We start from the raw sequence: 24,696 nt of genomic DNA, 5'->3' as shown, positions 1-24,696 counted from the left end.
TCAGTCGATCCCGACATCCCTCTATCGAACGGAACGTCGAGCAGTCTCGTGTCTCGCCCTCGAAGACTCAGTCAAGAGACGTTAGTGTCAGTCGGGGACAGACCTCGAAGGACACTGATCGCTCTGGATCATCTCTGTTCAGACGACCATCGCAAGCCGCGAAGGAGTCATCCGACACGGACCACGGTCGTGGCAGGGTTCTGCGGTCTATGCGTTCCTTCAATCGTCCTGGTACCGCTAACGCTGACAATGTACGAAGCGCTGGTCTTTCGCCGAGCGGTCCCTCCTTAGGTAGGACTCCGACACTAGGCAAGAAGCAGTCTTCACAGGAACCACTTGTCTCCCTCCCGACCAGCATCTCTGGACCAAAACTTCCGGAGGAGCACCGTGCTCTGGAACGTGCACGATCGACGAAGCAATCGTCCCGAAAACCGAGCGTTGAACGAGACAGGCCTCCTATGCCATCTGCGGAACCAGAGAGTATTTCCGCTGCCCTGCGCCGCCATCGCAAGCTGTCAGTGACTGCTGTTGATGTTGCGCATTCTCCTTCTCACGCTGTGGTGTCGCCTTTTGCGCCGCTTTCTACTTCTTCCCAGGCTTCTGCTCAGTCTAAAACACAGATTCTGTGGCAACAACGTATCTTTGTCGGCACCATGCAAAAATACGTTGTCGTAGAGATTGGCCCTTCGACCATTGCAGGGGAAGTGTTGCAGATTGTCGATGCGCAAGGGATGCTTGAGGAGGGAGCGGCGGCTGGAGGATGGATGTTATGGGAGGTTGCTCAGGACTTCGGAATGGGTAAGTCACACTTTTATCAGAACCAAGGAGGGATTTTGATACTGTTATAGAGCGTCCCGTCCGAAGTTTTGAGTCTTTGGCGGATATCTGCAATTCATGGAATACCGATAAAATCGTCAATTTGTTGGTGATCAAAAAAACGCTATTGGCGCCAGTACTCAGCCGTTCAGTGCGTCAATATCATTATGCGCTGTGGTGCCGTCTCATATCCTCTTTAGGCTGTTCCACGCAGCTCCCCCATCTGCAGTGGATATGTACAATATGAACACAAGCGCGGCAAGTGGCAGAAGCGTTGGCTGGATTTGCGGGAGCACAGCTTGTTCCTCTCAAAGCGTGATGGCGTACGTTCGTCCTACAACTTGTACTAGGATATTCCACTTAGCCTATGCACAGGGCAAGGATTCCGTCTTTCTCTGTTCCTTGAACAACTTCGACGGCTATTATGTCACGCGCCCACACAAGGCTCCAAAGCCTTACGTGTTTGCTGTGAAATCTACGGACAGTTTGACGTTCTTCGAGAACACTTCTGATTATGTTCACCTCTTCTCGTGCACTGAAGGCGAGGGCAAGAATTGGCTGGAGAAGATTCTTCTCGCCCGTGTACGTTCTGAATAGACTCATGCTCCGAGATCATTCTCACTGATATGCCGTTGCAGTCATACGTTCTCTACCAAGAACGAAATGTTCTTTCTTCAGCTACGGCCTCAAGTCTTATGCGTGCAGGAACCACGCGAGCTGGCCAACGCCCGGTGCAACCTCTGGTCAATGTCAGCGCTCCTAAAGTCGATCCGCCTTCCATCGGTTTCGAACCTGGTTCTCTACTCGCGAAGCGTCAGCCCGCCTGATGTGTGCAATCCTCCATTTCCTTGTGATATATATATGGACCGCAACAGCTGTCGCCAGTATTTCCCTTCCTGTACATATCTACTGTCACCCTTTCCTCTCAAGCTGATACACTCACTCGCTGCCACACTCATTTGTATTACATCTTATGTATCGCGATAGTAACTGGAGTTCATCATGGGAATACATTACTAGTTTACATACATAGCATAGGTCAAATAGATGCACATCAGACGTACGAAGCATTGACAAAACAAGCAGCTCAGTCCGCAGATTTCTTGTGCTTCTTCTTCGCTGGCCCTTCCTCTCCATCCTTCATCTTCGGCTTCGGCTTGGGACGTGGCTTAGGACGCTCTTCGTCGATGTCCATGGCATCCTCTTCCTTTTTCTTTGGTTTCGCCTTCGGGCGAGGAGCAGCTTTCTTGGACTTCTTCTCCTCTTCCTCTTCATCAGCGTCGCTTTCGTCCGATTTACTTTTCTTCGCGGGTGCTTTCTTTTTCGTAGGAGCCTTGCCCTTGCCTTTGGCAGCCTTTGCGAGCTCTCGATCGCCACTCGCGTCGGAAGCCGTCTGGCCACCCTCGTCAGATGAATCGGTATCTGTCGGGGACCCAGCGTCGGATTCTGACGCTTGGAAGTCTTCGTCTGAAGCAAGCCGATACATCAGCCTGGTGAAGCCAAGCACGTCCCACATAGATGCTCACCATCCTCGCTGTCATCATCCTCATTCCCGCCCAACCTCGGCTTAGGCGCCTCCTCGCCGCTGCTTGCCACACTCTGCATCTCCTCGTCCTCCTCGTCGCCGCCGAGAATGAGCTCACCCTCCATCATCTCGTTTTTCACCTTCACCTTCTTCTCCTTGAGATACGCCTCGGTACCCTCGTGTTCTTCTTTGTTGATGGACGTGAACGTGTACTCCGGTCCGCTCTTCGTGACGATCTTCAGGTCAAACGTGCGCGCAGCCGTCGCACCCATGCCTGCGCCGAGACGTGAGAAGACAACCTGGTGGATATCCGACAGCTCGATGAGTGTGGGCTGCTTTGACACGAAGAAGATGTATTTTTCCAGTAAGAAGAGGTCCCCTTGTACGGCCTTAAGGTTCGCTTTGATTCCAGGGTGCCCATCGTGACTGGTGCCGAAGTGAGATGTTGTTTCACAGAAGGATACTAAGGAAGACGTACCTCTGGAAACTACCCGCTCCAATTATCTTCCTCCCTGATAGAGCTCGGAAAACACCAGATACGACCTCGAAGGTAGGGTCCTCGTAGTTCTTCTTCAACCTGTCGTACTTCGCGACTTCCTCTCTGGGAAAGATAGAAGTTAGTCCAGCAATGCCAATGCAAATCCGCCGGTGATCTACTCACTCTGACATATTCAGCTCCGCGGTAATCTCTTCCTCACGGCTGAACTGCATGACAAGGTACTGGTACCGTGTCTGGCCTTGCCTGATAGGCGTGCTGAGACCCAACTACTCAAGCCTCGATTAGAAGTTGACAATGGAAAGGGAACATTCTACCCACAATGAACAGCACGTGTTGATCATCCTTAGGTAGCAGGAACAACCTTGAGATGCTGTTGTACAGGATTTTGTAATCGTACGTCTTGCCACGAAGCCGTAGGAATTCCGGGAACATATCCACATCATATCGGCCTCTCGGGGTAAGTACAAGGACCTCTTCGAAGCTAAGGATGAGGTCTCCTGCAACCTGGCCAATCTCGGCCTTGTCCTTCACTGCGTCGTGGAATGCCTGCGCAGCGCTGATCTCTTCTTCTTCTTCTTCTTCTTCGTCTGACTTCTGCGAGCCTGCTTCCGAGCCGCGATCTCGGGTGGCCGTTCCAGGGACGTAGAAACGGATCTCGACCATCTCGTCCGGCGCGTTTCGCGACGACTTTTTGCTGCTCGACGGTGTGGCGAATTCTAGCGAGACTTCGGTACGGCCGGCGATGTTGGAGTTGGCTACATTCGTGAGAGGAAGCTCGAAGGATGTTTTATTGGACACGAGGAATGCAAGATCTTGTCCTATTTCGAAATATGTTTTGTGCCACAATAACAATACCTGTATCGGGATTGGAACGCACCTTGGAAGTCTGTTACTCCCCAATTCCAACCCTTGAACGAAACCTCCTTAGTCTCCAGAGCCGCGCTGAAGTGTTGCTTCAGCAACTGAGCAAGCTTATCGTGATCCTATTCGTGACTCAGCATGAGGAACGCAGTTTGCGATGTGTCGAACGCGTACCTCTCGCGAAAACCCGTCGAACGTTTCTCTAGACCTGTCCTTCAGGCCGACTCTCAACTGGTAATTGCGGGCTACCCGAATCCACTGTGCCCATTTGATATCTGCGGAGGCAATGGCGACCATCTTCTCGGACTCCTCCCCCTTCCACGCCATGCCGCTGGCTGCAATGCGGAATTCTGCGATTACGAAGCGGTTAGCGGGTGATCCAGAAAAGCCGCCACGCCTGGTGAGACCCGTGAAGAGTAAGAGTCTTACGCACTTCCAACCTCCGGAGAGAGGCCATGGTAAACTTGGTCGAACTGAGTGGTCATGGTGGTTGAGAAACAAGAGCGGAGGGAGGATGTGGCGAGCGAAATGGCCAAAAACACGATCGCCGCAAGGACGCGTGGCGGAGTTTAAAAGACGCGCTCACTGGTGCGCAGGCGCCCACTCCCGCTGCTTGCTCGTATAACCTCGCATTCTTTCTCATCGTCCGCTTCAATTCCTGGATATACCCAGCTGAAAGGTAGTTGGATGACAATGGTTACTGACACACTGGAAGCGCGCTCGCGCGACGTGCAGGAGAGGACATTTTGTAAATGGTGCGCGACGCCTGCTCTCAGGATCGGAGCGCATGTAACAAGTAGTATTGCAAATGCTATAGGCTAAACACCAAGCTAGAATCCAACGGACACCCTCCCATGACATCGCTTGTCAAGGATCTATCCGATGGCGTCCGGTTGATCCAACTCATGGTGAGAGCCCGCACGGCAATATTTGGCCCACGAGCTAACAAGCTGCGACACTCCGATTGCAGGAAATTATGGGTGCGTGTTCACGAGCTATATCTACTACATAAAATTGACAGTTCCCGTAGGCGACACGTCCTTGGGACGATACAACAAGAACCCAAGGATGCGTGTCCAGAAGGCTGAGAACGTGAACAAGGCTCTCGAGTTTATTACAGCAAGAGGCGTCAAGCTAACCAACATTGGGCCTGAAGGTACAAGCTCCCTCTCTCGGTCGGCGCTTGTCCTGAGAAAAGTATACAGACATTATTGACGGGAACCTGAAGCTCATACTCGGAATGATCTGGACACTGATCTTGAGGTTCACCATCGCAGACATCAGGTCTGTAGCAGTATTCTAGATTCCCTACGTGAGACGCTCACAGTCTGAAAGTGAAGAGGGCCTTTCTGCCAAGGAGGGCTTACTGCTTTGGTGTCAACGGAAGACTGCACATTACAAAGAAGTCGATGTACAGGACTTCTCGTTGAGCTGGTCCGATGGGCTTGCACTGTTCGTGAGCTGTTCTCTGTACCCGTGATGATTCAATTGACTGTACCTGCCGACAGATGCGCCCTTATACACTGTCATCGCCCTGACCTGATTGACTATGACAAACTGGACAAGGTGGATGTCATACTGTCTCCGCGCCGACGAGGATGCTCACGTTCTTTGCAGACTGATAGGCATGGCAATACCCGCCTGGCCTTCCAAGTCGCTGCAGACTACTTGGGCATCCCGGTACGTCTGGTGTTATCCATCACGTAGAATGTTTGCTGATCTCAGTTCTGGCTGACAGCAACTGCTTGAAGTGGCGGATCTATGTGATACTGCACATCCTGATGAACGCAGCGTCATGACATACATCGCGAGTTACTTCCACGCATTTTCTTCGATGGGTGAGCAAGCAGAGAAAGTGCATCGAAGATAGCATTTTACATGATTCAAATTACTTTAGACCAGGCGGAGACCGTATCACGCAGAGTAGAGAAGTTTGCCGAACTGATGCACTCGGTGTGGCTGAGCAGAAATGACTATGAACGGCGCGTCCGAGAGGTACGTTCTAATGGCTTCCTCTCTTCGCCCAACGTACTGACTGTGCCTTCGTTCCTCAGCTGTTGGCCGCGATGGCAGAGATACAAGCTCGTTGGTCTGCTGTCCAATTTACTGGCACATATTCGGATGCAAAAGCGCACTCGACCAGCTTCACTTCATACAAACAGACTACCAAGCGGGCATGGGTGACGGAGAAGCAAGATGTCACGACCTTGTTTGGCAATGTCCAAACCAAGCTACGAACGTACGGTCTGCGCGAGTACGTTCCACCGTCCGGACTTGCAATTGCGGTGGGTCTCCGTGAGCATCTGACAAGCCATCCTAAAAGAGCTGAGCTCGATGATCGGCAATAGGACGTCGATGCGGCATGGAACACTCTTCTGGTCTCGGAGGCCAAGCGATCCCGCGCGATTAATGCAGAGATCCGGCAGTAAGCATAGAGCGTGCGAATCGTCGGGGTGGCGGCTGCTGACTGAGTCGGACAGGATCAAGGAGTCGCTTCGGAAGAAGTTTGCAGATCTCGCGAACGACTTTGAGAAACGTCTGCGAGTCATTTCCTCCGAGCTAGCCGGGATCGAGGGTGCGTTAGAGGTCCGTGTGTCTGTTGCTGGAGGTGGTACTTTTCGACTCACGAGTTGAGATTGTAGGTTCAACAGCAGCAAGTGATGCAACTGCAGACACGGATGCCGGCGTTGGTAGATGCACTGCGTGCGGTGGCTAGTGCGGAGGAAGAGTGCCGCACAGCCAACGTTGATGAGAACGATTACACCGTCTTTACGTGTCAGGACCTGGAGTTCGAGCTTCAATTGCTGGAGCAGGCGTTCTCAAAGAAGATCGCGTTCGTTGACAACCAGGTAAGCAAAGTGTACCGGTTAAGGCTGCAGAGATAAAGGGTTAATCCACCGGACTGTATAGATTGTCTCGCGGAATATGACTAACCTCACGCCGGCACAGTTGGAGCAATTTGAGAGCACGTTCCGATACTTTGACAAGGATGAATCAAACACGCTCAATGAGTCCGAGATGGCCTCCGCTTTAGCCAGCCTCGGGATTGTCTACTCGGTATGTTTCATGCTCTCGCGCAGAATTTTCATTATTCACGACACTATAGGACGAGGATCTGGACATCATATACGAACAACTACAAGAAGACTATGGGGCGATAACCTTTGAAGCGTTCATCAACTTGTTGGTACGTGTACGTAAACGAGCATCCGGGACAGGAAAGTAAGACGTCACTTGCAGGTCGAAATCACAGAAGACCAGACTTCACCCGAACAGCTACGGGAAGCCTTCCAAGGGATCGCTGCCGACAAGGTATGTGACCCGATTCTTCACAGAATGCACGCAATGTCTGACAATACTTCGCAGCCTTTTGTGACCGAGCTTGACCTGCGCGTTGCACAGCTGCCTGCGAGTACGATCGAGTATCTACGGGGAGCCATGCCCTCCAAGCAAAACGGGTCCGGAGAGTCGGAGTACGACTACGCGGCGTGGTTGGATGCTGTGTTTGCATAAAGCGTTGGCCGCAGTTCTCCGTCATATCAATAATGCTTCTGTCATGGTAGTAATGTCCTAATACTAGCGCGCTGGTCGCTTATGCTGCTGCGAGGCTCCGAGATGTGAATGGCCGTCCCGGCTGGACCTGCATACGCAGCATGCTGTGTTTTTCTCCTCGCGGCCTGGCCCATGTGAGAGAGTAAGTGCTGCGAGTGGCGATGGAAAAGAGGACAGGAGAGAGGCAGTGACAGCCAATTACGGGCAATCTGAGTGGCAATCGCCGGCTTCATCGCCATATCGCGATACTTATATTGTAACACTCAATACTCTACCAGCACCATCCACCCGCACCTCTCTCCGTCCACCAACTCCCTTTTTTGCACTATCAACTATCATGGTACGTCGCATTGCTGCGCTGGGACGCGTCTAAGCTGCTCATCGTTTGCATCGCTCTATTGCAGGCTTCTCAGTCTGGCGTTGGCGTCGGCCCCGATTGCATGACCGCATACCAGAGCCTCAAGCTGGGCAAGAAAATCAAGTACATCATCTTCACGCTGAACAAGGACAACACGGAGATTGTCGTCGAGAAGCAGTCCGAGTCGCACAATTACGAGGATTTCCTCGCCGACCTCCCCGAGAACGAGCCCAGATGGGCGATCTACGATTTCGAGTACGAAAAGGAGGGTGCGGGCAAGAGGAACAAGATCACTTTCTTCTCCTGGTGAGTCTGTGCTGCTGCTGTTCTGCGCCGACGCTGGGTGTGGTGGAGGACGTTGCGATCTTTCGCGCCCCTCTGACTCATCACTGCTCAGGTCGCCTGACGACTCAAAGATCAAGCAGAAGATGTTGTTTGCATCGTCGAAGGATGCGCTCCGACGCTCGCTAGTGGGTGTTGCGGCCGAGATCCAGGGTACGGACTATAGCGAGGTGGCATATGAGAGCGGTGCGTCAATCTGCCTGTACTTCGCTGGCACCTACCGACTAACCACCATTCCTCGCACCGCCTTACCCTCATGCAATCATGCATCGCTCGCTCGCACAGTGCTGGACAAGGTATCCCGGGGGGCCTAATTGTTTACGATTCCACCTCGCCAGAACTTCCATTCCTACTACAAACTCGGTGCCCGCTCTGCTGATGGGCTGGCACACATAATTGCACGTCGAAGTCCTAGTACCGCGCTGGAGAGCTGAAGAAGTGATGACAAGCTGCGGATAATGACATCGATCGATGGCGTAGCACGCAGTTGAATGGAGTTATTTATGAAATCCTCCCGTCCATCGTGCTTCCCTGCATTGCTGCCACGAGTGAATCATTCTTCGGCGATTGATCCAGCATGTCCAGACTATACCCGATTTGATGTCCGGAGGCGAGTGCACCTTTGATGCACCTTGCATGCCTGAAACGGATCGCTGAATCGGGTGGCAATGCTCGGTGCGTTGCGTGTGCCGGACGTTCAACGTTCAACGTTCAGCGCTCAGCGCTCAGCGGCCCCTGTAACATGAATGCTACTGTTGTAACCACCTCTCATACTAGCCGAGCGATCCGTTCCCAGCAGATAACTGAGGGCCTAAGGTAGCTTACCGCCTTTGACTCTGCATTTAATATTTCACGATGCTGACCCCCTTTACAGCAGTCATGATCTTCGCCTAAAATACCAACGAAAGAGCGGTCCGGATTGAGATGATGGTGCCTTGGGGCGAATATACGTCCGGCACGCAAGTGGCGAGCCCCCTTCCTCATCGGCTAGGCGGCGTTCTATATCGACTTGACTTCGATGCGTTCTGCCAGGACTTGGCGGTGATCATGTCAAGGAAGTATATGGACCAAGACGCCACCAGACAGCAGATGTCCTAATGGTGCCTATGGCTGGACCAGGCATATCTTCGGCAATAGCTATGGCAAGTGCTCGTCCGGTTCGTACGCACTGTGGACGCTTGGCACACTGACAGCAGCCCTGCAGTGTGTACCGGATTCGGGATCTGCTAGGGTAAATGGCGGGAGTGCGCTGCTTCACTGTCACGCATGGGCGCTCCATGACAGTACAAATATATCAGCATCGAGCAGAAACGGTTGCTGGAAGGCAAGACGATGCAGTACAATCCGGAACCCGCACAGTACGACGCCATCATACAGTCCATTACGGACTACGTCTTCGACTACGAGGTCACTACTCCCAAGGCCTGGAAGCGCGCCCGCATCGCGCTCCTCGACTCCCTCGGGTGTGCGATCGAGAGCGTGCCCGCGTGCGCGTCTTTCATCGGCCCTGTAACCAGAGGCGCCTCTGCGCCGAGCGGGTTCCCGCTGCCGGGCACGCCCTATGTGCTCGACCTGCTCAAGGCCTGCTTCGATTTTGGCTCGCTCATCCGGTACCTCGACCATAGTGATGCGTTCCCCGGTGCGGAATGGGGCCATCCATCTGATAATATTGGCGCGATATTGCCTGTGGCGGATTGGCTTAGTCGAGAAGGAAGCGATGTTACGATGAGGGACGTCTTGGAGGCGATCATCAAGACATATGAAGTCCAGGGTTGCTTCCAGGTATTTTCAAAGCTCATTGCTTAGCTATAATGCTCATGCGGCATGTATTGCAGCTCAAGAACGCCTTCAACAAGGTCGGAATTGATCATGTTATCCTTGTGAAGGTCGCCTCTGCGGCGGTGACCTCGAAGCTCATGGGACTGTCTCGAGCGGAGACGAATGCTGCAATCAGTCAGGCCTTTGCCGATGGGCAGCCGCTGCGGATCTACCGACAGTCGCCTAACACGAGGTATGTCACAACAAAAATATATATCGTCTCCTACTGATGGGCTTTCCTCGACTGTCTTCAGTCCTCGTAAAGGCTGGGCTGCCGGTGATGCGTGCATGCGAGCCGTGCATCTTGTGTTGATGACTAGGTCTGGGCAACCGGGATTTCCGACCGTTCTGACCGATCCGAAGTGGGGTTTCTACCACTCCAGCTTCGGTGGGAATCCGTTCGTTCTGCCCGTGCCTTTCGGGACGATGGTCGTCGAGAACTTCTTTACCAAATTGGTCGCAGCAGAAGGACACGGAATCTCTGGCATCGAAGCCGCGCTGACTCTCTCCAAGCAGCTTTACGGCCGCCTTGACACGGTGCGCTCGATCCGCATCCGCACCACAGAGGCGGCGATGACGATCATCGATAAGACTGGGACGCTGCACAACGCCGCGGACCGCGACCACTGCATGCGCTACATGGTCGCGGTGGCGTTGCTCAAGGGCGACTGGCCGTGCGCTGAAGACTATGCGGACGACTCGCCGTGGGTGCGGGACCCGAGGGTCGACGCCTTGCGCGGGAAGATGACGATGGAGGAGGATGGGCAGATGACGCGCGACTACCATGACCCGAAGATGGGCAAGGGCGCGGCGGCGCTACTGGTGACGATGGTGGATGGGACGGTGCTTGATGAGGTGCTGGTGGAGAGGCCGGTGGGCCATCCGTGGAGGGAGGACACGGCGGCGCGTACGAAGGACAAGTTTGTTGAGCTGACGAATTGGGTATTCCACGACCCGTCGGGATTTTGGGAGGAATGTATGAGGGAGGAGATGGCGAACATGAAGGTGAAGGATTGGATGGAGTCTGTGGTTGGACAGCAGAAGGCCAAGGTCCAGTCAGAGATGGAGTTGGAGTCGGAGATGGTAAACTCCAGAGTCATGTATCGACTGTAATGATCACAGGTTCGTGCCCGGCTGCTGTCTAGCTGGTACTAACTCTGACTTCATACAATTGTTCAGCGTCACGTAGCGAGGACATTGACTTATCCGCATCCTGTTTACTCGACTGTAATACTTAACTATTTTCATCTATTTTGCATCGCTCCATTGAGCGCGAGTGACAGTGTATGTTGTGTCTGGCCCGGCGGGCACTGCTGAAAGGCAAGCTTATAGTTAACACTACCATAATACTGTTGCAATCTGGGGCCGGAGGGGCGCGTGTGTGGCAATGGGCAGCGCCGCCACCGGTATATTTGTATATATGTACATCGGTACTATATAGCGGGGATCGCTGGGAGACAGGGTCTCCAGCGTTTTGCCTCAGAGTAACTACGACGCGCGGGCGACTCGGTCACTCGTCGACGCCCTCGGACAGCGGCCAGCGGCGATTTTCTACAAATACTACTACATACGGCCGCGCATGAGGCCACAACTCACGAGCGTCTGATGGCAAGCTGCCGACGTCCACTGACAACGCTTTGGCGCCGTCATGCATCAATGCATCAAGTGACAGTCATCAGGGAGACTCAAATCGACTTGTCCGGGCTCGAGAACCTCCTTTTTGACCTGTTCTTGCTGGTAGTTGGCTTGTACAAGCGAATAAGCGCACAAAGATACTTCTAATCCAGAACAAAGCTCAAAACAAGAAGGTCCTGAAACTTTTTCGAGCTTACTGTCTTTTTTTTGGTGACGACAAGCGGATAAAAATGTCCTAAGCCGGACTGGAGTTTTCCTGGCGTGCATCATGAAGCTTCAAGCTCAAGTTTCGCTCTGCGGTGATATGTCATGACTACTTTGATAACGGTCCGAGGCATCCTGCCGGTGGATAGCTTTACGAGCTTACGCGTTTGTTCGGCTCCCCTGCTAGGACTCGTCGAAACCTCAAGTTCAAGGCCTCAAAATCATGCTAAGAGAATCCGCCCACCCCCCGTCTGCCATCCGCCTCCCACCTCCGAAGACCTCCCACCAAGATGGCATGCGCTGACTGTGTCTCCGGCTCTGTCCACGTTGGCGCCCCTGTCGGGACAGAGATCACGCTCGGTGGCCTGCCGACGTACGCCACGGGCGACGAGGGCTCGAAGCGTATCATCGTCATCGGATCAGACATCTTCGGCTGGAAGCTGGTCAACACCAGGATACTCGCGGATGAGTACGCTGCACGCGGTTTCCGTGTCTACCTTCCAAATCTATTCGACGGTATGTGACGTTCAATCACTTTCTTCGCCACTCAAAACTCACGATGACACGAATGATCCGGTATCGGAAGGCTGGAAGATTCCTCAATGGACACTTTCCGCAACAGATCCTAATAACGATTCACCCACGCTCTTACAAAGAGCGATTAAGCCGCTGTTCCTCTTCACGATGGTCCCTTTCCTCCTGCGCAACAGCAAGGATGCGCAGTCCGCCAAGATCGGCGGCATACTGAAGGAGCTGCGCGAGACGCAGCCCGAGGCAAAGGTCGGCTTCGTCGGCTTCTGCTGGGGCGGCCGCTACGCGATCACGATGAACAAAGACTTTGACGCGACCGTCGCGGCCCATCCGTCCCTCGTGAGTTTCCCCAAGGAGCTCGACGGCATCACAAAGCCTATCAGCTTCGCCATTGCGGAGACCGATGACCACTACGGTCCGCGTCATGCGACGGAGACGGAGAGGATTCTGAAGGAGAAGGGGTTGACCGACTTTGAGGTGGTGGTGTACAAGGGCGTGAACCACGGATGGACGGTGAGGACGAATATGGCGATACCCGAGAAGAAGGAGAAGAGGGACGAGGCGAAGGAGCAGGTGCTCGTCTGGTTTGAGCGATATTTGAAACCGGAGGGAGCGTGATGTCTTCATCGTTTCGACTTTTTTTTTTCGCATAGTAGCTGGTTCTACGGACACGCTGAAGCTCTATTTGTATAATTACGTCTTGGGACTTGATAGCATTTTCATGTTTTGTTCCGGTGTTTCCCTTCGAATTCTGTGGTGCTTGTCGATTTTATCGGATTTTTTGGATCCGGAATGCATTCAGGGATGGTGACTATTTGCGCAAGTGTCTCCGGTCATTGCGTGCATAGCGATGTCAAGACTCGGAAGACAGCTTGTTATTCCAGCCAGTTGGCAAGTGTCCTTTTGCCACAACATCGACCGCTATTCACGCACATCAGCGTACAGATCACTACAATACATCTATTCAGCATACAATGATACTACCGGTGCACAGAAAGGAATCCATATAGTGTGGAAGCAATCTCACACGATACAAATTGGAGCTTTGGGCGTAAACTACAGCTTGGACATTATCTGGTCCATAGTAATGCTCAGCGGACGCTCGATAGGCAGGCCGAGAGCTGGTTCACCGAGTCAGCATTACGAAAAATCCGCAAGGACGACGGCACATACCTCTGTCCCAGACGTACTGCGCCATAAAGCCCATCCCGCGGCTGCACCCCATAACGAGAAGGATAAAGTCGACGTCGAGGCCGTACGCATACATCAAGCATCCACTGAGCGAGTCCACATTCGGCGCCGTGCTCTTCATCTTCGGCACGTGCCTGCGGAGGACGTCCGGCACGATAGTGCTGTTGCGCGCGATGAGGCGGAGCATCTGGCCGTGCTCGCTCGACGCGGCTGCTGGCGCGGGGCGCGAGTTGATGAAGCGCGTAATGGGTTCGAGACGCGGGTCCGCGCTACGCAGGAGTGCGTGTCCGTAGCCAGGGACGACATGGCCCTTTGCGAGCGTGCGACAGACATACGCCTCGACAGCCTCCGCGGAGGGCTCGAGCCCGAGCGTCGCGGCCATAGCTTGATTGTAGCGCAGCGCTTGCATGATCGCGCCGGCGTGCAAGATGCCAGTGCCTGAGATCAGTCCAGAGGCGAGGGTAAGGTACGGGTCCGTCCAGGCCGAGCTGCTGAGGCCTAAGACATCACGAGGTTAGTGGGCGAACGTGACAGCATCAGTGATATTAGATCAACTGACGCATAGTGTGCGCTGAGACGTTCGCGCCGTGATCCATGTGTAGCGCCCAATACATGCGGACGAGCTCCTTGAAGTCCGCGTCGTGTGCGCCGCGCCCCATCCTTATCGCGAAGTTCTCTGCGATGTCGCCCTGCGAGTTCAACGGCGTATCGCGGCCGCGGCCGTTGCGGTACTTGTTCGCGTGTATGCGCGCCGTGAGGAGAGGTGTGCCGGCGTGGCTGTCGAGCGCGTCCTCGAGTGCGTGTCTCCAGAGCTGATTGCGCGGCACGCCGCTCATGAGAGCCGCGGTAAACTTGGAATGATTCGCCCAGATGGACAGGGACATGATGAGCTGCGCAGTCGAGGATATGTCCGAGGAGAGGCTGTCGCAGAAATCCTCGACCTCGGCGGGGATCTCGCCGCGGCTGGCGAGATCCGCCGCAAAGTGCTCGAGCTCATCCTGCGTCGGGACGCTGCCGCTATAGAGATACCAGAGCATCGCCTCCGGGGAGACCTGCTCGGAACCCGGCCATTTGGGCAAGGCATCCTGTAGCTCCCGGAGAGACTTGCCGTGGTATGAGATGCCAGCACCACTGGTGCCAGATATCTCCCAGAGCATGCAGGGTAGGCCCCGCATGCCCCCCATGACATTGCCGATGGTCATGTTGTGCAGAGGCACATCAGCGTATTCATTTGAAAGCTTCTGGAAGAGCTTGACGCGAGAAGGTAGGCGGGCCTCTATAGCATCGACCAAAGTGCGCTACGCAGAAAGACCCGTCAGCATGCTATGATACTGCGGCGCAGATAGGGTACATACGACATGGGTGGTGGCATGCGTCTCAAACAAAGACATAGCGATTCGCGACTGCTTGGCTCAATGTACCACAAGTAGAATGGAGGATGCGGCGATCTTCTGTCCACGGAAGATGTAGAGTACGGATTGAGGGATGCACTCGCTCTGAGAGGTCTTATATGTAGTTGTCAGTCCCTCAGGAGGGACGATATAATCGGCCTTGCACAGTCGAGGAGTCCACCGGTGCCTCAGAGGCGCTGACACCAAACCGTCACGGTAAAGCATCTTGCATGCGTGTCAATGAGGAAGCGCCATTCCGGGGAGAGATCGGAAGGAAGCGATGCCAAATCGACCCTTCCGGCCCATCTTGCGGCGAATAGGCCTCCGTATGTTCGGTAACTCTTTGACGTCGGAGGTTATGCCTCTGTTGGGGACATAGCTAAAGATCTCCGTGGGGTGCGCACTTCAATCAATGCCATCGATGCAAACACGTACTTTGCTCTGTAACCGAAGACTCGGAACTCTTCCAATGACAGTGCGAGCAGCCTTTCGAAATGAGTGTCTTCAAGAATAACACAGTGCACAATTGACAGCTGAGTCTGTGACCGTTGCTCTGGTCCATCGGGACGCATAGTCGCTGGTGCTGTCAATGGCGTCGGTCTCAGAGGCACCAGTTACGCCATGAAGACTCGTTTAACCTGCCATCCGCATGCAAACGCGCAGGGAGTGGTAAACTATAGCTCTAGAATCCATGCCCGTGCCTGGTGTCAGTCGGCGGGAGCCACAGACCATGAATCGTCGCACACTAGTAGCTTGTCTGTCAGGCTTGAGAATGATGCATCCCAGCTCTCGTTGTGGCGAACGCTGCTAGTAGCCTGCTACCTGCGAGCATTTCGCTTTAGATCCTCTTGCCGTCATGTTATATTTGTACCAGATGAAGCAATGTTCAAGACATCGAGAGTGGTGGTTCGAAGACAAGCGAAACGAGTTCAGGTCTTGACGGTTACTGCCAGATTTAGTAAACTGTAAGTGTAATGGAACGACCCGGGCTACTAACCGGGGCCACCTCACGCTCAACGGTGTCTTGGTGACGCTCATTATGTAAACACTAGACTGGAAGCAGCACAGCATGCTTTAGTTGACGTGGATTCACTCAATCTGGCGTGCACTCACTGATAATCAGGCCTAGCTGTATATATATCAGGATGTAAGCCCGAGCTTGCCTTCTACGTACCATGCCGATCCCGACATGTTAACTGACAGCGGCTATAGGTTCGTTAAACACTACAATGCACCATGCCACTAACAACACACTTCTTTCGTCCTAGCCTGTATCGATGCGTCTATTACGCGCCAAACTTGATCACTAGATCCGATGCTGAAAAGGGAAGCCTTGGCTGCCGAGCCCGATGTTTGATGCACTGGATGACAATGCCAGCGTTGTATCTGGAACAAGATGCTTTGGCGCAACTGAATTAGCAGCACATCTGGCGCAAGGAGTAATGGACGTGTGATTGTCATCTGAAGTGACGCGAAGCGACCGTGCGATCCGTTCTCCCATGATCCCGCAACCGTCATGCTCTGCACCATTCGGTAGCACAGCAATCAACATTCACGTACGTTGACCAAACCCTCACAAACAGTATCATTCGATTACACGTGGAGCTAGTCAGTAATGAGGACACAATACCGTTGAGCCCGCACCCTCTGCTACGCAGTACTTATCGCATAGAAGTTACTTTGACAGGGGCACCAGGTACACGTTGGAGCTTCCTTTATCAGAGTACATTCTGATATCATCCACGCAGCCTCCGTCACACACTAACGATTTAAGGTGTGTCTTCTCGCAGCTACTTTTATCGCCATGATGAAGTCGCATCATGATAGTCTTACACGCTGCAGGTCCTCACTCAATGGGGCACCGAAGAACATGGAGCGCACGCCAAATACGAGCCATTTCTGACCGATGAGCGCGATGAGCAGCCGGCGCTGTAGGTAGTTTATCCGGGACACAATCGCGGTTGGAGCGCAAACTCGCCTTCGTCACCTCACGCATGCATTGGGTGAATATCTCAGGAAACCGAGTATGTTACCAGGAGTATTTTCAATTTATATCTTGAGGAATGGGATGCGGAACCGACATGCACACAGACACCCGTCGGTTAGCACGACTTGCCTTACAAACCTGGTCCTGCCATGCCGAGCAATGAGTTGCTGAACCGCGACAGCAGCTTCAGCGAGTCCCCCACGGACGTCGGGCATTCCATGGCTGACAAAGAGTCTGTCGAGGACCCGCCCGACCCTCCCAACATCCCCCCAGAGCTCGACCCGCATAACTGGACAAAGCGGCGCAAATGGGTCAACGTCGGGCTGGTCGCTGCACAAGCGATCGTGACGCCCGTGTGCAGCACGCTTCTCGCTGTGGGCGCCCTCCAGGTAGACGAGGAGATGCATGTCACCAGCTCGTACGTCTCCGCGCTGCCTGTCGCTCTGTTCGTCCTTGGGATGGGCCTGGGTCCGCTATTCCTTGCTCCTCTGAGCGAGATATTTGGACGAAAGATCATCTACATAACGTTCTTCGGGATATTCGCCCTCCTGAACGTCGGATGCGCTCTGGTGCACGACATAGCCAGCCTCGTCATCTTACGATTCCTCACAGGCTTGGTTGGAAGGTGAGGCCTCATTTATCTTATCTCACACCGGCTTTTGATGCTGTCTCCTCGATGGTGCAGTGCCGGGTCTGCGTTGGGTGGAGGGACCATCGGCGACATGTTCACACGTGAAGAACGAGGAGGAGCACAGGCGATTTACGGCTTTGGACCGACCTTTGGTCCTGCCATAGGCGGCCTCATCGGCGGGTACATCGCAGACCGCGCAGGCTGGCGCTGGCAAATGTGGGCTATCGCCATAACGTGAGTCTCTCATGACATCATCCTTCCGCGCCTGGCAGAAGCCTCACAGCATATACGCAGCGCTGGCGTGACAACTATGTTTTCGTTCTTCTTCCTCCGCGAGACCTACGCTCCATACATCCTCGCACGCACGCAGGGCAAGCGCTACGCACCCACCACTATTGGGTTCTACCACAGCATCACCCGGCCGATCCGGATGTTGCTCTTCGCGCCCATCGTGACGACGATGGCATTGTACATGGCGCTCATCTACGGCATATTGTATCTGCATATCGTCACCATTCCCTTATTGTTCGGACCCACGCCATTGTACGGTCTGTTCACCTATCGGTGGCACGATGGGAACGAAGGCCTTGCCTACCTCGGTGCAGGTATGTTTTTTTGAGTATTGTTATGCTAAGAAGTACTGAAGTATGATGACGCACAGGTTCTGGCTGCTATATCTCCATCTTCTTCTGCATCGTCACACTTAATCGCAGTTACCGCTGGCTCTGCAAGAAGTACGATACCCAAAAGCCCGAGTTTCGCATGCCGGCCATGCAGGCGAGTCATCGCACTCTACCCCTGTTGTCCACCCGTGGGCTGACGCCTGTACTTTGCACAGCTCGGCATGCTGCTTGTGCCAGGTGGGCTGTTCATGTACGGCTGGGCAGCACAGGCGCAAGTCTACTTCCTCGTGCCACTGATCGGTGCATGCATCTTCGCGTCGGGAATGATGCTCACATATGTAAGAACCATCGTCCACCCCTCCATCCATGACCTTTCCAAACTGACCCACCCTCGCAGGTGTGCATCCAAACCTACCTCGTCGATGCCTTCCCGCAGTACGCAGCCTCCGCGATAGCAGCAATCATCGTGCTTCGCTGCATATTCGGGACAATCCTCAGCATCTTCGGCGCAAAGCTGTACGAGAGCCTCGGATACGGATGGTAAGTGACTCGTGCTTCCAGATATACCATCTGAGAACTCATACGAAAACTATAGGGGAATGAGCTTGCTAGCATTCATCTCAATAGCAGCACTCCCGATCCCGTTCCTTTTCTGGACATTCGGAGAGAGGCTGCGTGCGCATCCGTTCATTGCGTGACGTGATCATCAATGCATCCGTTGGGTCAATTCGTCTCCTGGTCGTCCTACATACGCAGTATATACAACAGAGTAGTATCAACACAAAGGAAACAGATCAGTGGATCGTGTATGTGAGTTCGCGCTTTATAACTTATCTTTTGTTGGATGCTTGAGTACAAAATGCTGTTTGACTTGTATAAGCATGTAAATGGGATCGAATCTGTCTATATATCTAGAAGGTGGATGCATCAGCAGTATCATAGTTCCAAATAACAGAGTTTATTATTTGGCTATTGACACGGTGGTGAATCTCAATCCTTGCGTTAAGCCTTAATTTTGACAGGGGCGGAGTTTGCTTGGTTCCACTGTCGACTGTCACCAGTGCTCTTTCGCTGCAGCCTGCGGCCCGGTAGCTTTCACGCTGTGAGTTGGATAAGATCTCAAAGTCCCAGGCAAAGTGTCGTGAACCGCGTGAACCGGCTCATTCGGTTCACAACACTTTGCCTGAGACCTACCCTCATCCCCAATCATGTCCCTCTTGACCACCGCTCTTCAGTGCTTACGGTATCTGTGCTGTGACTGTCATCCGCTATCGTCAGAATGCTGCCTACATAGCACCCGTCTCTCTCCTCGGGTCGTTGTTGCACTCCTCTCATCTCAGTAACCACCCCACGATTCCTTCATGATGGAACCACTCATGTGCATACGGTCGATTTGATGTGCAAGTGCATCTCCTCTGCAAAAATCATGCTCACCCTTGACAAGCTGCCTGTAGAACTGAAACTAAAGACAATGCAACACATGGACATGCCCGGCCTCTTGCATTGGAAGGACGTCGCGAAGACTGAATGCCAAATGGTGACGGACGAGGTCCTGCGATCCGTTCGAGCGTTACTGCGTCCGTACTGTCGTGACCCCGACAACTTCCGAGCGACTATGTGACGGACGGGCACGGTCATCAGCGGTTCGTCTGCTTTGGCATCACTCGACAGATACGCGCAATGGGAATCCAAAGATCTGGATCTGTACACCGGACGAAATAAGTGGGATGAAATGCTCGACTTCCTACTATAGCAGGATGATTACCAACTTGAAGCCGTTCGCTATGGATCGCATGAGCCGTCTGATACGGACGAGTACCCCTGGCTGAACAAGAGCATTGAATGCTCCACGACACCTCACAACGAGATCGAACTGGTCTGCAGCCGCACCGACTCCGCTCTTCGGCCACTTTGCTTCTTCTGGACGGACCTGTTGATGAATGCAGTCAGCACCGACGATCTAGTTTAGGCCAGCTCCAATCACGTCTTCTGTCGACGGGGAGTATACTGCGCAAGAAAGTTCTGGAGCTCGGAACATAAAATTATGCCAAACAAGGTTATGCTTTCGCCCTGCTGCAGCTGCCTGAGAACCTCACTCAGTGTGTCACCGACACTACTGCTGCAGAAAGCAACGCACCTTCGATGATCCACGCTGCCTTCGTGTTACGTTCGACGACGATCACCTCAGGTGGTCGCTGCGAAGAAGGATGTCATCTGCACCTGGCGCATGGCAGACGCGCGCTGTGGGGCGAACTGTGCGACGATCACTCGTGGATCACTCGCGAAGTTATGCGGAGCCAGGCAAGAAATCGACCAACGATTCCAGGGCGTTGTGTGATTTCCGTAATTACTCACAACTTTCATAACTTCTCACATATCGAACGACCTGTAGTACGTCGTCTGTTATTTGGAACCAGCGCTGCTGCGCCAACTCCACCCAAGTCAGCTTTTCCTGAGGTTCGTAGCCACACAGAACAAGTCGTCGCGCCAGTCACGTGAGCGCGTTTTCTCTAGTTCCGGGAATCTCCTATCTTGCGTTTCTATGTCTGGTCAGACTATTGTGGTACAAGACGCGTTTTGCTTTGGGAGAATAAGTTCACAATGATATCCTACGTGCAGTAATACAGACCCCCTACTAAGGAGATCCTTAACCCTCGAAAGTGAAGCTGGCGCCGACCTAAGCCGAAGAGACGCGTCAGCAGGCAAACCGGAAGCGGACAGCGGCGGATGTGGACGGACCTTGTGGGCGGGCCCAGTGGGGGACACTTCGTTCAGTCGTTGCGTGTCGAGAGCAAGGCCAAAGGAGGCCTTGACACCAGGGCGGAGCGCCTGCGTGTACCCAAGAGCGAGGATGCCGGAGTTGTTGATTTTCGCCTTGACGAACGCGGCCGAGTCGAGGTACCTTCGACAGTAGGATAAAATCAATGCGTGTCTTGGACTCGTGGAACGGAGCAACACTCACGCCTTTGCACCAACCTCGAGGCTCACACCCGCGGTGGTCGCCTTGGTGTCGTAGACAGCCTTAGCGCCCGCCTCGACGTCAGGGCTTACGCGGTGGTAGTAGCTCGCGGCGAACGTGCTGAGGTTGCCGAGACCGTGAATGGTAACGGCGTATTCCGGCGCGCTGTAGCCAATGGCGGTGGCGTAGCGGGTGACCTTGCCCTCCGTCACGTTATACGATGCCTCCGCACCGAGGAGGAAGCCGTCCCGACCGACGACGGTGTCAGCGGTGAAGGTCGGACCCTAAGCGAACAAGTCCTTGTGTGACAAATTGGACGAAAGTACGCGTGAAGAAAGCACTGACCTTGAACAGGTCAAGGAAAGCGCGGGAGTGGAGACCGGGCTGCTTGTAGGTGGTGTTAAATATCGCGCTCTTCGAGCCGGTGTCGGGCGTGAGCGCGGTGTTGAGCTCAAGCTTGAGACCCTTGGCAATCTGGTTCTCGAGCTCGACCTGGGTACGGAGGACGTTGGCGGTAGTCCACCCCTGGGTGAAGACGAGACCGTGCTTCTTCTCAACGAACTTGGCCTCGATATCGCCCGTGATCAGCGCGCTCTTGGTGTCGCGCACACCAGCAACCTTGAACGTGACATTCGAGGGCGTGTTCGTCTTGACCTCGAGCGCGACTCCGCTAATGGGAAAGTCCTTGCCGAGCAGATCGTTGGACGACTTGCCGAGGTCCTGTATGCGGCGGTGAGATGCGCGTGCTCGCTGTCCCGCACGATGCGCAGACGTACCTTCCAGGAGGGGGGTACAGGCTGCGGGAGAGACATGGCGGAGGGCTGCGAGGTTGATGGTGACGTTGAGAGCAGGGATGGGGATTTTATGGCGCGTTAAATGCTCCGGCTAAGCCCGACTCGTGATACTTCGTCTTGCCACTACCACGTTCGCGCCGACTTGCATCGTCGTGTCTTGCCGTCTTAATCTCCCTTCTGACCCGGCTACTGCCTTGTTTGCTCTGAGAATTTGTTCACAGCCCAACTCATGACTTTCCGGCCGCTCGAACGCGTCTCACATCGACCGACATGCTTTTTATGCAATAATGCAATGCCCCCACATCACCTAGGCGCTGAATGACGCGACGCGTGCTGCCGCTTCTGCGAACCCGTCGCCGTCCTATGTAGACCTTCCGCCTCCCAGTTTTGCTCGCGTGTAGATGTTTGGGACTATGGCAACGTTAATACGGCTCATTACTCTTGATCCTCTCGGGCGGCAGGCCTCATTGCCGCAGCTTTCTCGCACCTCCGCCCTACCGCCCTTCGCACATGCTAGCCTCGATGACATAAGCTTTTCCCTATGCTCATTACCCTGCGACAAAGCATAATTCGAACCCGCTTCAGTCTTGCCGCTGTGCACCCGCTTTACACTCGAAGTTCCTCCGGCATGGCCAAGTACATCTCTCCCGACGTGTGTTTGCCTTTCTCCGCCTCAATGACGTTGATCGGCATACTAATGTTCGGTGCAGGAGCTCGCTGCGCTGATCAAAAGCGACAAGGTCCCGATGAAAGATTACTGCGTTGTGGACGTGCGAGATGATGATTACTACGGCGGAAACATCAAAGGATCGCATAATTCGCCCTCGAATGGGTTTCTTGCTCGCGTCGAAGAGCTCGTTGCCCAAACGAAGGAAATCCCGACGGTCATCTTCCATTGCGCGTTGTCTCAAGTTCGGTGAGTTCTTGCCGCGATCGAGATCCACTCCCACGGTCTGTTCACGAACGTGCCTCCTCCAGCGGACCCAAGGCAGCCCGGGTGCGTTGCGCGGTGGACCTTCTCGCTCCTGCTTGACATCTCCATCTATATAGGTATACGCCGAGACACGTGATGCTCTGGAGGCGCAGGGCAAAGACAAGCACCATGAAGTGCTCGTCCTCCGAGGCGGTTTCCAAGACTTCCAAGCAAAGTACAAAGATGATCCCGAGCTTATCGAAAACTGGAAGAAAGAGGTCTGGGGCGAGTTCGAATTCTGACAGATGCCGTTCAAAGTGGCAAATACCGCGATGCGGTTGTGGATTCTAGTGTTCAGTACTATCATACACGTTAGAGTAAATTGTAATACGTCATGTGTATCGCTATGGAACGTAGATGCCCGTTGCATAAACGGGGAGCTTTTCTTGGTCTTTGATGGTGGCGACTATGAACGGGATCCCTCCTGCGACGTCGATGCCGAGGTCTCTTCTTTCGCGTAGCGTTTCGGGATCTGCTCCACGACTTGCTGAATGCGCCTCCGCTCCTCATGTAACGACTTTTGACATACGGTCCTGCACGTCGGGAAACTCAGCGTGGCTGCGGGAGAAGAGGGGTACGACATGCATACCATGTACCGAGTGAGATGACCACGAACGTGCCCACAGCCCAGTTCGAGGCTACGAACGGGCCTGAGAAGAAGCAAGTTTTAGTCTCTCCGACGCGAGTCCGAGAATGAACGCGCCTGCACTCAGTCCTCGGATGACCCCTACACCCACACCGCTCGCGATTCCACTCAGCAAGCTACTCCTTGCACATGGAATCTCGCCAACCCGCTCAAAGTCATTCCACAATGAGATTCTCTGCCTTGTTCAAGCGCCATGAGTGTTCCAGCTCGCGAAAAGTAGAGCCGAAATCCCTGCCTTGACTGCTTCCTTGACGTCCCCCCAGTAGCTCCCCGTTGTCTCTGTCTGGTAGACGATCCTCTTTGACGACCTTGGCCCCGACTCCGACTCAGGCGCAGGTGTATCCGGGCTGCCAGACTGCGACATAATGCTTGAGGTGGATCACGCGTTCGGTTTAGTTTCTGTGCGCGGAGCGAGCACCGTGCGGAGACCTCCGGATCACTTAACATCATAATCTCAGATCTAGATCACGTGATGCCGACGCGTCGTAGCACAGCGACTTGCCACCCTTCCTGGTCGCGCATTATAAAGTCTCCATTGCACGTTGCAGTCATCGGCTTGCTTTTATGACTTGGTAATCTGCACTGTGCCACTTTCCTGATGGTGCTAGCCGACAACGGTGCGCTTTCCACCGCGGGTAGGACGTCTGGAACTCGAACGTCGGGTGTGGACTGAGCCTCTAGGCTCTATCGCAAACGATCCTGTCGCGCCCGGCTTGTTCAAGAAGGCCACAACTAGGTTTTCCTTAGTACACATCTATGAAATCTCCATCGGCGACATTCTATTCGAAGATGGGTCTCAGAGACGGTGCGCCTACGACTCTGCAGATGTCCGGCTCTCAAACTCTACGCGTATTTGACGAGAGAGTGCATCGACGGATTCATTCGTTGAATACAATGAAGCAACTAGAACTTGGCAGCTATATGCTCATTTAGCATGCAAGCTCACCGACTATATGCGCCCCCAAGGGTCCAAGTGCATCGGTGCATACAAGACCATGCCGGCAGGATCAGCTCTACCGTCGGTTCATGTATGCTGGCTCGAAATGCGGGTACGACGCGAAGGACCAATGTCACCAATCATGCTTATTTTTGCTGTGAACCGCTATTCAGTCTGGGCTCAAATAACGACAACCGCACGCCAATGTCCTTCATGAGGTCGTCTTGGACCCAACTCGACACTGGATACGACTATATGCTGGTAAATTGCCTCAGCTTGATATAAAGAGCATATATGCACGATTTGTAGTCCAGCTCGGCACATGCATCCAATGTCCTCGAATTCGTCCGTTATATGCGCCCAGGCAAATCAGATTCCCTCACTGCATGCACCAAAATCCGAGACGCTGGTGCGCGGGAGCAA

General features: G+C 53.8%; 12 protein-coding genes across 12 annotated transcripts; 7 read left to right on the top strand and 5 right to left on the bottom strand.

Moving 5' to 3' along the window:
• Positions 1 to 458: 458 nt before the first annotated feature.
• LAESUDRAFT_647284 (uncharacterized protein) lies at positions 459 to 1,643 on the top strand (the record flags this gene model as incomplete). The annotated part of the gene is made up of 5 exons (XM_040904044.1): positions 459 to 798; positions 849 to 967; positions 1,017 to 1,139; positions 1,192 to 1,398; positions 1,455 to 1,643. The coding sequence occupies 5 exons, from the start codon at positions 459 to 461 to the stop codon at positions 1,641 to 1,643; spliced, it is 978 nt and encodes a 325-aa protein (XP_040766986.1).
• A 260-nt stretch (positions 1,644 to 1,903) lies between these two features.
• Positions 1,904 to 4,186, bottom strand: LAESUDRAFT_647300 (SSrecog-domain-containing protein; the record flags this gene model as incomplete). The annotated part of the gene is made up of 8 exons (XM_040904045.1): positions 1,904 to 2,283; positions 2,343 to 2,767; positions 2,820 to 2,942; positions 3,003 to 3,106; positions 3,159 to 3,658; positions 3,718 to 3,823; positions 3,876 to 4,051; positions 4,135 to 4,186. The coding sequence occupies 8 exons, from the start codon at positions 4,184 to 4,186 to the stop codon at positions 1,904 to 1,906; spliced, it is 1,866 nt and encodes a 621-aa protein (XP_040766985.1).
• A 129-nt stretch (positions 4,187 to 4,315) lies between these two features.
• On the top strand, positions 4,316 to 7,308 carry LAESUDRAFT_722975 (actinin-like protein). Its single transcript, XM_040908319.1, has 18 exons — positions 4,316 to 4,456; positions 4,519 to 4,609; positions 4,672 to 4,681; positions 4,732 to 4,857; positions 4,907 to 4,985; positions 5,037 to 5,153; positions 5,210 to 5,267; positions 5,319 to 5,381; positions 5,440 to 5,539; positions 5,599 to 5,696; positions 5,756 to 5,986; positions 6,050 to 6,126; positions 6,182 to 6,287; positions 6,344 to 6,550; positions 6,612 to 6,758; positions 6,808 to 6,888; positions 6,942 to 7,013; positions 7,068 to 7,308. The coding sequence occupies exons 1-18, from the start codon at positions 4,395 to 4,397 to the stop codon at positions 7,212 to 7,214; spliced, it is 1,872 nt and encodes a 623-aa protein (XP_040766984.1). The 5' UTR covers positions 4,316 to 4,394; the 3' UTR covers positions 7,215 to 7,308.
• Positions 7,309 to 7,666: 358 nt separating this feature from the next.
• On the top strand, positions 7,667 to 8,267 carry LAESUDRAFT_647377 (actin depolymerizing factor; the record flags this gene model as incomplete). The annotated part of the gene is made up of 3 exons (XM_040904050.1): positions 7,667 to 7,917; positions 8,009 to 8,139; positions 8,239 to 8,267. Coding segments are annotated over 3 exons (411 nt in total), but the record flags the coding sequence as incomplete, so codon positions are not given.
• A 611-nt stretch (positions 8,268 to 8,878) lies between these two features.
• Positions 8,879 to 10,965, top strand: LAESUDRAFT_722973 (putative 2-methylcitrate dehydratase). Its single transcript, XM_040908318.1, has 3 exons — positions 8,879 to 9,735; positions 9,789 to 9,964; positions 10,026 to 10,965. The coding sequence occupies exons 1-3, from the start codon at positions 9,286 to 9,288 to the stop codon at positions 10,882 to 10,884; spliced, it is 1,485 nt and encodes a 494-aa protein (XP_040766982.1). The 5' UTR covers positions 8,879 to 9,285; the 3' UTR covers positions 10,885 to 10,965.
• A 288-nt stretch (positions 10,966 to 11,253) lies between these two features.
• LAESUDRAFT_722972 (uncharacterized protein) lies at positions 11,254 to 11,905 on the bottom strand. Its single transcript, XM_040908317.1, has one exon. It carries the CDS (start codon positions 11,671 to 11,673, stop codon positions 11,425 to 11,427), a length of 249 nt encoding a protein of 82 aa, XP_040766981.1. The 5' UTR covers positions 11,674 to 11,905; the 3' UTR covers positions 11,254 to 11,424.
• On the top strand, positions 11,901 to 12,759 carry LAESUDRAFT_647508 (alpha/beta-hydrolase; the record flags this gene model as incomplete). Its single annotated transcript, XM_040904055.1, has 2 exons — positions 11,901 to 12,126; positions 12,197 to 12,759. 2 exons carry the CDS (start codon positions 11,901 to 11,903, stop codon positions 12,757 to 12,759), a joined length of 789 nt encoding a protein of 262 aa, XP_040766980.1.
• Positions 12,760 to 13,062: 303 nt separating this feature from the next.
• LAESUDRAFT_748424 (citrate synthase) lies at positions 13,063 to 14,723 on the bottom strand (the record flags this gene model as incomplete). Its single annotated transcript, XM_040911512.1, has 4 exons — positions 13,063 to 13,262; positions 13,315 to 13,830; positions 13,892 to 14,630; positions 14,688 to 14,723. 4 exons carry the CDS (start codon positions 14,721 to 14,723, stop codon positions 13,198 to 13,200), a joined length of 1,356 nt encoding a protein of 451 aa, XP_040766979.1. The 3' UTR covers positions 13,063 to 13,197.
• Positions 14,724 to 16,928: 2,205 nt separating this feature from the next.
• LAESUDRAFT_735513 (MFS general substrate transporter) lies at positions 16,929 to 18,662 on the top strand (the record flags this gene model as incomplete). Its single annotated transcript, XM_040910596.1, has 7 exons — positions 16,929 to 17,335; positions 17,396 to 17,575; positions 17,636 to 17,946; positions 18,003 to 18,118; positions 18,180 to 18,302; positions 18,362 to 18,504; positions 18,560 to 18,662. 7 exons carry the CDS (start codon positions 16,929 to 16,931, stop codon positions 18,660 to 18,662), a joined length of 1,383 nt encoding a protein of 460 aa, XP_040766978.1.
• A 1,600-nt stretch (positions 18,663 to 20,262) lies between these two features.
• On the bottom strand, positions 20,263 to 21,805 carry LAESUDRAFT_722967 (voltage-dependent ion-selective channel). Its single transcript, XM_040908316.1, has 5 exons — positions 21,700 to 21,805; positions 21,269 to 21,643; positions 20,927 to 21,207; positions 20,704 to 20,866; positions 20,263 to 20,641 (listed from the first exon to the last, which is right to left on the bottom strand). Exons 1-5 carry the CDS (start codon positions 21,733 to 21,735, stop codon positions 20,612 to 20,614), a joined length of 885 nt encoding a protein of 294 aa, XP_040766977.1. The 5' UTR covers positions 21,736 to 21,805; the 3' UTR covers positions 20,263 to 20,611.
• Positions 21,806 to 22,345: 540 nt separating this feature from the next.
• On the top strand, positions 22,346 to 22,932 carry LAESUDRAFT_735511 (Rhodanese-like protein; the record flags this gene model as incomplete). Its single annotated transcript, XM_040910595.1, has 4 exons — positions 22,346 to 22,369; positions 22,428 to 22,633; positions 22,696 to 22,714; positions 22,768 to 22,932. 4 exons carry the CDS (start codon positions 22,346 to 22,348, stop codon positions 22,930 to 22,932), a joined length of 414 nt encoding a protein of 137 aa, XP_040766976.1.
• Positions 22,933 to 23,096: 164 nt separating this feature from the next.
• Positions 23,097 to 24,333, bottom strand: LAESUDRAFT_735510 (uncharacterized protein; the record flags this gene model as incomplete). Its single annotated transcript, XM_040910594.1, has 5 exons — positions 23,097 to 23,223; positions 23,280 to 23,340; positions 23,394 to 23,484; positions 23,572 to 23,683; positions 24,326 to 24,333. 5 exons carry the CDS (start codon positions 24,331 to 24,333, stop codon positions 23,097 to 23,099), a joined length of 399 nt encoding a protein of 132 aa, XP_040766975.1.
• Positions 24,334 to 24,696: the final 363 nt, after the last annotated feature.

Source organism: Laetiporus sulphureus, assembly GCF_001632365.1.
Source record: "Laetiporus sulphureus 93-53 unplaced genomic scaffold LAESUscaffold_8, whole genome shotgun sequence".
NCBI classification, from domain to species: domain Eukaryota; kingdom Fungi; phylum Basidiomycota; class Agaricomycetes; order Polyporales; family Laetiporaceae; genus Laetiporus; species Laetiporus sulphureus.
The sequence above is the reverse complement of the archived record's forward strand: the minus strand, read 5'-3'. Positions and strand labels throughout refer to the sequence as shown.

Excerpts from the sequence above, each read along its gene's own strand:
- LAESUDRAFT_722973 (XM_040908318.1), top strand. The coding sequence starts at position 9,286 with ATGCAGTACAATCCGGAACCCGCACAGTACGACGCCATCATACAGTCC. Across the intron at positions 9,736-9,788 it reads AAGTCCAGGGTTGCTTCCAG|CTCAAGAACGCCTTCAACAA; the intron begins GTATTTTCAAAG and ends CATGTATTGCAG. Across the intron at positions 9,965-10,025 it reads CGACAGTCGCCTAACACGAG|TCCTCGTAAAGGCTGGGCTG; the intron begins GTATGTCACAAC and ends GACTGTCTTCAG.
- LAESUDRAFT_722972 (XM_040908317.1), bottom strand. The coding sequence starts at position 11,673 with ATGCACGCCAGGAAAACTCCAGTCCGGCTTAGGACATTTTTATCCGCT.
- LAESUDRAFT_722975 (XM_040908319.1), top strand. The coding sequence starts at position 4,395 with ATGGTTACTGACACACTGGAAGCGCGCTCGCGCGACGTGCAGGAGAGG. Across the intron at positions 5,697-5,755 it reads ATGAACGGCGCGTCCGAGAG|CTGTTGGCCGCGATGGCAGA; the intron begins GTACGTTCTAAT and ends TTCGTTCCTCAG. Across the intron at positions 6,551-6,611 it reads TCGCGTTCGTTGACAACCAG|ATTGTCTCGCGGAATATGAC; the intron begins GTAAGCAAAGTG and ends CGGACTGTATAG.
- LAESUDRAFT_722967 (XM_040908316.1), bottom strand. The coding sequence starts at position 21,735 with ATGTCTCTCCCGCAGCCTGTACCCCCCTCCTGGAAG. Across the intron at positions 21,644-21,699 it reads CTGTACCCCCCTCCTGGAAG|GACCTCGGCAAGTCGTCCAA; the intron begins GTACGTCTGCGC and ends CGCCGCATACAG. Across the intron at positions 20,642-20,703 it reads CCACTGGGCCCGCCCACAAG|GTCGGCGCCAGCTTCACTTT; the intron begins GTCCGTCCACAT and ends TCTTCGGCTTAG.